Raw genomic sequence first — 12,486 nt, forward strand, 5'->3', positions numbered from 1 at the left:
TGAATTCAATGATTTAGATTAGGTGGGAGAAATAAAATTACAAAGAATTATGATGTTTCTATTTTTATTATATATTAAGTTATGATTATTGAATTTAAATTTGAAGATCTAGACTCGATGAACATTATAATAATACTCTCTGAAAAATATGGAATGTCCCAATCCATTTTTTTTTTATGAGTATCCGAGAAAGGATTTTCCAATATAATATACTGATTTAAAAGGAAAAAAATTATTGTTTTTTTCTGCAATACATCATCGTTCTCACTACCGTTGAGATACGTTTTTAGGAAAAATATACATGTAAAAGTATACCTTGCTCCCTCCTTTTATTTTCTTTCCTCCATTATTTATATATGCCCCTCCATTCTCATTTTTCCCAACATCCATGCCATATCACCCTCTCTCTCTAAAACCAAAAAGTAAACACATGGCAGCCTCTCCCCAACATTTTCTCTTTTACCTTGTCAAGTGCCAAGAGAGAGAGACACACAAAAGGTGTATTCTATAGAGAGAGGAGAAAGGGAAAGATTGTGACTTTGTTGATTGCTGAGTGTGGAGGGAGTAGCAGCGCAGCAGAGAAAAATGGGGAGGGAGACAATAGCAAAAGCATTTCTCGAATACAAATCTCTCTCCTTCTCTCTGGGCCCATCAGTATCAATCCCAAACCAAACCGTCACTTATTCTCCTCCTCCTTGTACCAAAAACATTGTAAAGCTTTCAACTTTCTCTCTCACACCTCCACTTCCACTTTTTCTCGGTCTTTATTGCCTGCCCATATGACACAAAATTTTAATTTCCCACTCAAATTATAATGGGTCGGTGGATGCTTGGCAAGAATTTTATACCCCTCTCTTTTTAGTTGTCAAAAGATAGATACCCACTCAGGAGAGAGAAAAAAAAAAGTCCTGTTTTTTTACCATTGCATGTATTAGAAATTTAGAAGAAAAATATTTTTCTGGGGTTCTTTTTGTTTTTCTTGATCCGGGTTTTCTTTGTTTATTGGTGAGTTGGACAGGATTGACTGGCTGCTTAATTTGACGTTTCGATAGAATTCGAGGAGTTTTTATTTGGGTGTTGATGAAAAGATTGGCTTGGTGGTTTTGACTGTGGATTGGAGAGAATTAAGGCTCGATTTTGGTGTTTCAAGGTTGGAGATATATGACATTCAAAGAGATAATCATGGAGCTTTTTGATCAGTTAATGCATAATTGGCTGTTGTCGAGCTGAGTTTTTTTATATACTTCAAGGCAAGCTTGCTAGGAGTTGATCAATTTTGTTGAGTGGAATTTTGAAGGTGAATTCTTGAGCTGTGATTCACTTTGTAAGCTTTTTATGTAACTGGTCCTTTCGTTCAAGGAAAGATCAAAGTTTGAGACCTCAGGCGCTGGTTAGGGAATTGAGTGCCTTGCCATGCAAAGAAAGTCTGGACAAGCTTAAACTTGACTCTTCTAGGAAGCTCCTTTGAGTTGTTGAAATTGGAATTTTTACTGTCCTCTGACTGTCTGTACTGTACCTGGCTGCATATCGTTGTTCTTCTTGGCTTAATCGAACCTGAGGTAATTGTTCTATGTAGTCCATTTCTTTGTCTTACCAAATTTATATACACATTATACCAGATGTGAACTTCGCTATATATTTTTAATATCACTTTTGATGATCATAAAGATTAAAATAAAGAAAGTTTAATACTCTGGACTAAAGTTTTGCTTCTCTGTGAGTGACAATCATGGCTTTTAAGATTACTGCTAGGATTCTATCCCAAAGGTACCTGATGAACATGTTTTGAGGGTTAGCTGAATTTCTGTTTCAGAATGTTTGTAGCATGTATGGCCTTATGTTTGCCGATAAAATGTGTCTTTATCTTTATCTCGTTTTATTTGCTCCTTGGTTACTTGTTTATTTTTTAGCTATGTATTCTTGTCTGAAAATGAGAATGTAGTTCAACGCTGAAGAGGCTGGAACGAGAAGCTATTTCATAGTCTCCCCAATGTTTTATCGAAACTTTTGTTACTAGGTGTTTCAGGCTTATTGAAGTCATCTTCCCGGGCATGGTTTTCTAGGTTTTCACAAGCTTCGAGGAATAGTGTTTTAAAACTTTCCACCTCTTTTCTACTGGTTCACCTGTCAAAAATGTTTTTTTGCCTTCACCTATTTTCTGATGATGTCATTATAGAAACCATCGCTGCTGCTTTCTATCACTAACCGGTGGATTTAGAGAGCAATCATCATCACATGTGCAGTATTATAGATGCATAATGTTATACCATACTTACTACCACTTCGATCCTTGATGCTGCTTTGCATTCATTTCTCTGCTGCTCATTGTCATGTGACTCGCGTCCCCATTTAATTTTTTGTCTGCAATGTCTTTGCTGATTGGAAAATCTCTTCGTATCTCTTAGCTTATATATGAGCTTTTGAATTGAAAACAACTCTGGTTAATACTCTTCAACTGGTGTTTCTTCTTCTTCTTCTTTTTCTCATCCACTTCCTCAAATAAATCAGATATCATAGCACTGCCTGCGAGAAAATCTGGATCAACAAAGCATAATACAGTCAAAGAACTAGCCACTCATTATGGCAAAAAAATCACAGAGACGCCCTGTGCGATATGAAAGAGACCAATCGGGCTGCATGTGGGGTTTAATGAGTATGTTTGACTTCCGTCATGGTCGATCAACGCAGAAGCTGATTTCAGATAGGAGGCGTGGGACCAGACATGCTGTTGGTAAGAAACTTTCTTTGAAATGCAGATCAATCTGAATAGATAGCGCATATGTGGCTGCACATAGGCACACATGCACACATCCACGAAATTCTTTTTGTGTGGAAGGGATGGGTTAGTGCATGCAACATGCATGTGCTTTTCTTCCATTGTTAATAAATCCCTTAGATGGAAGTGAATTTGAGAAGTGTCAAGGCAGTGGTTGTGTTTATAAGGAATTTTAATGATTGTCTTCTTGTTAAACATTTTAATCTGATTGTACTTTTGCCTTACAATGGTCATTGGTTAAAGATAAATTTCTAGTAGTCTTGCTTTAAGCTTATGAAACATATCAGTGAATCTCTTTTCTTCTGCAGTTACTGGAACTCCTAAGAAAAAGCTTGACAATCTTAGTGAAAACTGCAAAGGCATAATTGTAAGTGTTGTCAGCTTATGCATCCAAACTCAATTTGTCTTCCAAAATTTTCTTGATATTTGCAATGAACGCCGTTGTGATGAGTAAGCTACCTGTAAATTACTTATTTTTCCTATTTTAACTATATCAGGATGGTGAAGAGAGCAGAAAAGCAACAAGTGATACCAATAAGCTGAGTGTGAAAAAGCTCATGGAAGAAGAGATGTTCAGTGAGCTAGACACAAAGAATGAAATAAACAATCCTGAGGTAGAACCAAAACAGTCTAATTCAGAAAATGGAGACCACAGAACAAAGAACCACAAGAGAAAAAAAAGTCGCACAAAAAGTTGTGATATACACTTAGAGGATCTTAATGTTGCTGAAAGCTTGGAATCTGAACAGCATTGCCTTCATAATTTAGAGAAGCAATCTACAAAAAGTCTTGATATAGGTGAAATAATGGAGGATTTCTGCCATCAGATCCATCAGAAAAGCATAGATTATGTGGAGCATGACCAACATGATGAAGTTCAACATCAGCCAAACCAAAAGAATCCTGACTTCGAAGAGAAATTGAGTGAGGTAATAAAACTCATAAATGAGAAACTTATTGACAGGAAACATGTCACTGAAGATGGGGACCTCCACCCATCCAAAGAACTGAGGGATGCACTTCAGATTCTAACTTCTGATGAGGAATTGTTTCTAAAACTCTTACAAGGTCCAAAGTCCATAATGGTGAAGCATGTTCAAAACTTGTGGAATGCTCAGGTTGAGAAAGATGGCGACTCCAAGTTACTTGCTGTATCTAACTTGTTAGAACAGGGGCTTCATGGCTTCAGACATTCTGGCGAGGCTATCCATGGTAAACAACGCAAATTTTTCAGAAAAAAGACCAAATCTCTGGAAAAGAACCCATCAAAGGAAAATAAGGCATCTCAAGCTTCAAATAGAATTGTAATATTAAAGCCTGGCCCGACAAGCTTGCCACTACCTGAAAATGAAAGCAGTATTGGATCATCACCAGAATCTCAATTCATCATCAGAAACAAGGGACCAATTGAGAGATCTGCTTCTCACTTTTCTCTGACTGAAATTAAAAGAAAGTTGAAAAATGCAATGGGAAAGGAAAAGCAGGAAACCTGTACTGATGGGACTTCAAAGAGATTTTTTAACAAACATGCTGTGGGAAATAGTGAAAAAGGATTCAAGGAGAACCTTGGAAGGAATTCTCCAAGTAAAGACCACTTCTTTATTGAAAAAATTGCTAGACCTCCCATGGGTGGCAAAATGAGAGAGAAGACTTGCAAGTTGAAAGAATCTGAAATAAGTGTGGAAGATGAAGCTGTTATTTATCCCAAGCAAAGGCCATCTAACATCTACATCGAGGCCAAGAAACATCTCTCTGAGATGCTGAGCACTGGCCAGGGGGATGTGGATTTTTCAAGCGGGCCTGTGCCAAAAACCCTTGGCAGGATTCTCTCCCTTCCCGAGTACAATTTTTCGCCGCTTGGTAGTCCAGGAAGGGATTGGGAGCAAGGCTTTCTGACAGCACAGATGAGATTTTCTGCCAGTGAAAAATTTCAGAAACATGAAACCAATGTCAGCCATTTAGGTCGAACAGCATTAAACTCAGAGCCTCTGTCATCTGTTTCCAATGACAGCATCTGGGATAAAAAACAAGTTTCTTCAAACCCAAATGCAAGTGCCTCAAATGAACTTCATGATAAAGAAGAGAAAACCTTTTGCTCTATCAGAGATGAGATGCCTTCTGAAGGTAGTTTTTTTTTTTTTTCATAGGATGTAGATAGATTAATCACCATGCTGATAATTTTTTCTAATATAGGCCTTCTCAAAATTTTATGCAGGTGAAGTGGAGGTTGTAAAAAAAACAGCAATTGAAGAAGAGAGCAATATCTTAGATACTCTCTCTGAACCAAGCAGCTCGCCTCTTGATGAACACCAAAATGGTGATATGTCTGACGTTTGTGACAAAAAAGAATATTCAGAATGCTTGGAACATGTAATTTTACTGGTTGCCTGACCTTTTCAGTTCATCACATATCTTTAACATTTTATTCTAATAATTCTACTGTGCTTTTCAGGAATCATTTGAAGAAAACCAACCTCTATCTTCTCCATTAACATCTCCATCCACCTCTTCAAACACCAAAAAACTTAGTTGTCTAGAGGTTACATCTGAGATGCGAGAACGGCCCAGTCCTATATCTGTTCTTGAGCCACTTTTCCCAGAGGAGGACATCACCCCAGCAAGCAGGAGACTTGAACCTGGTAGGTCTTCATAAAGAAAGTCTAGTGACTTTCAGTTTTTGTTTAGGAATTCACATCACATGGTTCTCAAGCTAATTTTAGTTCATTCTCTTATCTATCAGTTGAACTGCCAGTGCAACCCTTGAGAATTCAATTTGAAGAACATGAACCTTCAGCTGCAGATCGAAACATCCCTCTGAAAGCTTCTGTAGATGACAAGGAATCGGTATTTGAGTATGTAAAAGCAGTGCTTCAAGCATCTGGCATGAAGTGGGATGAATTTTATATGAGGTCACATTCTTCAGAACAGCTTCTTGACCCATCAATATTTTTTGAGGTAGAATTCTTTTCCAACCAGCTTTGTTGTGACAAGAAGCTTCTCTTTGATTCTGCTAATGAAGCTCTAGTGGAGGTATATGAGCGGTATTTTGGTTGCTTCCCTGGGTTATCATTTGTAAAATCTACCATCCGGCCTGCCCCAGACATGAAAAATGGCATTTATGAGGTTTGGGAAGGAGTCTCTTGGCATCTCCTCCCATTGCCAATGCCTCATACTTTGGATCAGCTTGTTAAGAAAGATATGGCAAAAACTGGAACATGGATGGACCTTCGATGTGATATTGAAACTATCCTTGTTGAAATTGGTGAGGCCATTTTTGAAGATTTGATGGAAGAAGCCATTTTCGGAGATCTGATGGAATAAAATTTATCCATCCGTGTAAATGAAAATTCAGAGTGTGGAAATCATTTGATTCCAGCTGAGTTGAAGGAATGTGTGAGCAAGTGTGGAGTCGTAGAAGACAGGTTCATCTATTCGTTTATTGACCGATCTTGTGTCTAGGCGGGAATGCAAGCAACAGTACACAACAGTACAGTTTGGAAGCTCTACTAAACACAGCATCAAATGAATGAACAAGGATCTGCACTAATTCAAGGGTAAAAATCACGAGCCCAATGTGCAAGCGCTTCTTGCTACGGTATGAAGACTACTTGATTTTCATGGCAGTTTTTGCGACCATGACCACCAGATCAGTGCCCTGCATTCGGCGAGAATAGTAGCGTTCAACGTTGTAGAATTTGTACATATCGTGCCTTGTGTGTTAATAAATTAGGTTGTGTGCATTTTTTCTTTTCTTGCTCTCATTTCATTCATTCTTCTGTTGAGTCTGTGTTACATGTATTTCCTTTTATATTTACAAAGCTGGGGTTGGATTGTGACTGTTTCAGCGGGTAGGGGATGTGATGACACTGAATTGTGTACGCAAATAACAAGCTGTGACTGTTGTGCTTTGAGTCACAAATAATCAATAGAGTTCACATACTTGATCTACTAGATAATTGTGTTTTAGTTCAGGATTATCCTATGCTTGGCGTCCAAGTATGATATTTTAAAGAGAGATGGCTTTTTCTTCTTTATTCATTAAAAGAAGCAACCATATCATTCCTTAGCATGTCACCATGATTCCCAAATCTTATGAAGCATGTATTTTAATCATCCATTCGTGAATCCCATGTTTGATGATTCTTCCTCCGTTCTTCTCTGGGCCTTTATCTGTAACGTGACCGGCAGGTCACATCGCTTGACTCTGCACTCGACCTCGCAGAGTAGGATCCCGGAGAGGAATTTCTTCTGTTAAAGAGCCTCCAGATAAAGCAAAAGGAGAAGAGAGATTGTAAAATGTTTCTCGAGCTAGCCCTATATACCTTAATCAAGAATATTCCTGGTTGGATTTGAGGGAATTAACCCGTATTTAGATTGATGTGTTCCTAAGAAATTTCTTTCTCGTTACCTCCTCTAAATTTCAGACCTAAGATTATAAACTTGAATCAAGCCTCCAGTGATTACTCATTGAAGCGTTAGATTTAATTAACAAATACGCATCACCATGTCCACGAGAAGGCTGGGCTCCAAGTTCCATGAGGCCTAAAAAACATTCAAAAACCTCTAGGCAGCTTCGGGGCCTAATCCAGACAGCCAGTCGAGACTTCTCAACAACAATCTGTCATGGGCCACAGGCCCACTACTACAATCCAATTAGATGACCTTGATCATTGACAAGGATATATGCATGATTTGTTTTTTCTATGAGGCACCAAAATATAACAAATGTTAGATATGGTTTCATGATATAATTGAACTAAGATTGTTCATTGTAATTAATTGTTTCATGATATAAGGAAAGAAAAGAATAACAGCAAACAACAGAAACAGTATCAGAGCTACGTAACAAAATGTAAGGTTAATTAAATCTTGATGTGACAAGTAACATTTCCTTAATATAAGTATGCGTTTAGCCCACCTTACCTCCAAGTCCTGCCACGTCATGATATAGACATCTTCACTTGATTGTGGCTTGTCCTACACCGAACTAAAATTTTCTCAATATAAAAAAAATGTTAAGATGACACAATTATTCTTAAAAAAAACTAGTCATTGACTGAATAATGTTTAATAAGTTTGAGTAATTTTAATAATATAAGTAAAATATATATTAATAATCAAAAAATACAAAAATACAAAATAAAAAAACCAAAAAACTCATTTGACACCAATAAAAAAAATATGATGAGGCTCTTTCAGCGTTACTCTGAAAGGTGAAATTTAGTGATGGAACGATATTATCTAAAATGAAAGAGTGGCTCGTGGTCGTATGCCTTGTAAGTACCTGCAACTTTTTTTAATGATATTTAAATTATTTAAAATATCAGCACTCAAATGATGATCAAGCCACTCTTCACTTTCCTTTATGCTCGTTTAATTTGTGAAAAAGAGATCCATTCTCTTTTTCATGTTCAATCGATTTACAAGTGATGATCTCTTTGATCATGTATTCTTGCCCAGAATCTTAGATTAAATAATCTTTTACAGAGTAAAAACATATAGAATTGATTGATTGAAGTTGTTGCATGCTCCTAGCTCCAAACTAATTAGCCTGTATGGTAAGCAATTACAAAAGGAGATATGTTTACCAGCAAACATGGATGCAATGTATCAACATGTTGAAGCTCTCACCAAAATTGGATCCTTCGACTTGATAACAGCCCAGCAGCCTATCCATTGATCTTTTTCCAAGATAGGTTTTGATCCCTTTTTTTTCTATCCTCCAAGGGATTGTTGCATATAATGAAGTGTTTGCTTTAAGCAACAGATTCATTATCCCGTGAACAAGATGCGACGATGCAATCAAGAGGGGCAGAGATACTTGGTATGTTTATTTGAGATACTTCGTATGTTTATTTTTGTGTTTTAAAAATATTTTTGAAAATATTTAATTTTTTTAATTTTTTTTATTTTAAATTAATATTTTTTGATGTTTTTATATCATTTTGATACGTTGATGTCAAAAATAATTTTTAAAAAATAATAATAAAATATTATTTTAATATATTTTCAAGTGAAAATAACTTTGAAAAACAACCGCAACTATACTCCCAGACACCCCAGAACCTATTGTGCATGAAAGCATATTCTTTCTTATTAGTATCACTCATTATCATTGTTGCTAAATCTAGCAGCCTTATCCGAGACCCGGCCAACCTCCTGTCTTCTAACTCGGATTGGGTCTCCAAAATATCAACCGGGAGTTGATGTAATTAGAAATTGGTTCACATGGATAACTCACCCACACCATATATTCAAGGTTGTGTATCTAGTTGACTCCCAAATCTAGATCTAATAACAATACCAATTATTGCATCAGTGTGTATGGATGCATTAAAAACAATTATCCAGGCTTATGTAAGTTTTAACGAGATGAGATTCGCTTATTCATGAAACCAAGGAAGGTGAAATTCCTTGCTTTGTCATCATGCGAACTGACCAAATTACCTCTCGTCATCATGTCCCCAGCCACTACGCATACAAAATCGTATACCGACTACGCTGTCGCAATATAACAACACATGCCAGCGATAATAAACACAATTTATTGATGCCATTCAATGCTTCAACTTGGCAACGACTTCCCGTTTTTTCCTTCTTTTTCTGGTTTTGTGTTCCTGCACATTGAAATTAAATTCATCCTTTGGTTCTCCCACTCTGATTGAGATTTAAATTTCTTAAAAGAAGAAACGTATACCTTTAACCATCAAACCCAGATTATTTATTTATTTATTTATGTTTACGTGGGATTTCGTTAATCATCCTCCACTTTTTAAGAGCGGTCACTTGCAAGTTGCAATCCAATTCATAATCCCAGATTGCCCCTATTTCTTTCTCCAAGCTTGTTAATTTGTTTCTGTGTTCAAAAATTATTTTTGAAAATCTTTTATTTTTTAGTTTTTGCTTTAAATTAGTTTTTTTTTTGTGATTTTGGATTATTTTAGTTTTTGCTTTAAACAATGCAAAATATTATTTTGATATATTTCTAAACAAAAAACACTTTAAAAAACAGTCGTACTATAATACCAAACATTATTTTCGGTGGGATTTAGAGATTCTCTAATAATTAAATAAGTAACTTTATAATAAAGAGTTGTGGTAAATAAGTATTAAAATTCTAAAAACAAGAATATTTATTTGTAGTTCATATATGATAAATGATGAGAATATATTATAAAAGAGTAGAGATTATGAATCCCCGACCTCAGCTATCCACAGAATATTTATAATTTTTATATTTTAAATTTTTTTTGAAGAGTTGTAAGTCTTTTTTCTTTTTCTTATATGAATAGAAAGATAGTTGTTCAGAATATGTTGTAAGGATTTCTAAGCCTAACATCTTGTCAAAATTACAAACACTTAAATTTAACATGTAGATAAATTCAAAAAAATTTAATTTAATTTAATTTTTTATTTATTTTTATTGTGATTTTTCCAGTATATACCGTGAAAATATTTATCTATATTTCTGTTTGAATTTGTTAATTTTATAATAGTAAAATAAAAAAAAAAAACCAATAAATACCCGATCAGCCCTGCAGTCTGGCTGCGCAAGTTAAATGCAGGAATTGGGAACTAGGATTGTGCCTTTAAATAAACTGGGTAGATATTCTATAATTTTCTTCGTGCCTATTATAACCACTCCATTGTGATAAGTTATCTAAATCAAGTTTTTTAACTCTCCTTTCAAATACATATATCATCCATCTACCAAGAAATAGTCTAAATTCTAACAACTGAGCAATCTTACTATATATTTTTTCTTTTTAAACAACGGTGCAATCTTAATATTTTTTTTTAATTAACATGGGTGTTCGGATCAGTTTGTGCACACCTCGACTAATTTCACAGATCTTGAAATTAACGACCATGTAAGTCTTTACTGGTCATTATATTAATAACCACGGGGTTTGAACTTAAAATTATAGAGAGAACAAACTTTCTAATCCTAAATTTTTACTACTAGATTATTTACTGAACATGATTGCAATCTTAATATCTTGTTCACCCAGGTTAGAAAAATGCCCCTTGTTCACCCAGGTCAATGCCCCTTTGAACTTCGGGCTTCTTACAAGCAGCTTATAATCCAGATGATGGTAATCAAAGAAGTACAAACGATTGATATTGCTAGTTAACTAGCTACCAGTAAATGTCCACAAGTACTCCACCTATGAGAATGGATTATTCTACTTGCTGCTTCGCTGTCAATATAAACAGTATGGAAAATAAAATTTTACTGCAGCTGATCCTATCCTCAGAAACACACTGTTTCTCGCTGGACATGTGTGTGTAGGAGTATAGTAGTGGTGGTGATTTAAAATATTTTTTATTTAAAAATATATTAAAAAAAAATTAATATCAACATATCAAAACGATTCAAAAATATATAAAAAAATTATTTTAAGCAAAAACAAATCAAATTTTAAGGCAATACGGTGCAACCTTAATCAGCTTATCAGATTTGGAAGTGGGCTGATCTGTTTTCACCATACTATCGAGTCTTTGGCACTTCCTTTTATTGGAATTTAATAGAAAAGAACACACACGGGTGTAGGAGACGTATCGGATGACTCACTGCACTGGCAGCTATGGCACTGGCAAACAATTTGAATGAAATTACTCGCCAACGCTGACTCCATTGACGCCACCTTTATTTGAAGATGCACGGAGGAAACCGGGGATCGTGGCAAGTTTAATATTAGAGTAGCATCTCCAATTCAACATTTTTCAGGTCTCCATATCGGAGGGTTTCAATGTTAATTCTCGTGCTCCAAAATCCAATATATTTAAAAATAAGATTGTTTGTGGTTGGATCATGAGTGAATCAAAGGTTATTGTCAAAAAATTTATATTCTCCACAATATAGAAATTATCTCACGATGAATGCCTTCTAGTTTTTTTAAAAGGTTTTTTTTTTGAGAGGCTTGTGGACACTTTGAAAATAAAATTAGTAATTTTTATAAGAGAAATAAATAATAAATGTAGTAAAAAACATTAAATTTCAAAAACAAAAATATTTCTTGTTTTGATGTGATAAATATTATAATACTCAAAAGAACTTATTTATTTAGAATATGAGTTTTAAATTTTTATTGAATGGTTTGAGGGGTATTTATATTCTTTAGATTCAGTATCTCTTTTTTTTAGAAGGGTAAAGATGTTTGACTTTGTCATTTAATAGGAATATAAATATTCATGACATTATTGTTAATATGAGACAAATTTTCATGATAATCCTTCCATGGTGGTCGATTAAGAGAATTCTTCTCATCCTTAAATGATCTCCGAAGATAAAAATGAATATTTAATAGTTGGTGTTTGTTAAGAGTCTTTCTTGGCACTCGGATTCAGCACTCGACCAAGTCCCTATCAAAATGGGTTCTCCCCGGGATTAGTCATCTTGGCACTTAGACTTGGTATATAGCAGAGTCAACGCCAAGTTAAGTCCGTTGTCTGCCTAAGGACAACTCCTCTTGATACTTGAGCTCAACACTTGGTCAAGTTGGATCCATCCGGAGCACATCCCCTTTGCGCATTGGTTGGCAATCATGGCCAAATCCATGCCAAGGCGAACTCGCCCTAATCGTCTTCTTCCAGGGAGGGGTTTAACCCTAACAAACTCCCTGGTCCGTCACCAATCGAGAAATGCTTTTACTTGGATATTAATTTCTTTTTAAAGCATGGACTTACTCCCCGGTTCGTCACTAAAA

The 12,486-nt window shown here is 35.5% G+C and overlaps 1 protein-coding gene across 1 annotated transcript; it reads left to right on the plus strand.

The window, feature by feature from the left end:
- The first annotated feature begins 375 nt into the window (after positions 1-375).
- LOC133682379 (uncharacterized) lies at positions 376-6,732 on the plus strand. Its single transcript, XM_062105705.1, has 7 exons — positions 376-1,559; positions 2,509-2,731; positions 3,085-3,143; positions 3,274-4,900; positions 4,992-5,146; positions 5,229-5,415; positions 5,517-6,732. Exons 2-7 carry the CDS (start codon positions 2,581-2,583, stop codon positions 6,095-6,097), a joined length of 2,760 nt encoding a protein of 919 aa, XP_061961689.1. The 5' UTR covers positions 376-1,559; positions 2,509-2,580; the 3' UTR covers positions 6,098-6,732.
- Positions 6,733-12,486: the final 5,754 nt, after the last annotated feature.

The sequence above is a fragment of the Populus nigra genome, chromosome 2 (assembly GCF_951802175.1).
Source record: "Populus nigra chromosome 2, ddPopNigr1.1, whole genome shotgun sequence".
Taxonomy (NCBI): Eukaryota; Viridiplantae; Streptophyta; class Magnoliopsida; order Malpighiales; family Salicaceae; genus Populus; species Populus nigra.

Excerpts from the sequence above, each read along its gene's own strand:
- LOC133682379 (XM_062105705.1), top strand. The coding sequence starts at position 2,581 with ATGGCAAAAAAATCACAGAGACGCCCTGTGCGATATGAAAGAGACCAA. Across the intron at positions 2,732-3,084 it reads TGGGACCAGACATGCTGTTG|TTACTGGAACTCCTAAGAAA; the intron begins GTAAGAAACTTT and ends TTTCTTCTGCAG. Across the intron at positions 5,416-5,516 it reads AAGCAGGAGACTTGAACCTG|TTGAACTGCCAGTGCAACCC; the intron begins GTAGGTCTTCAT and ends CTTATCTATCAG.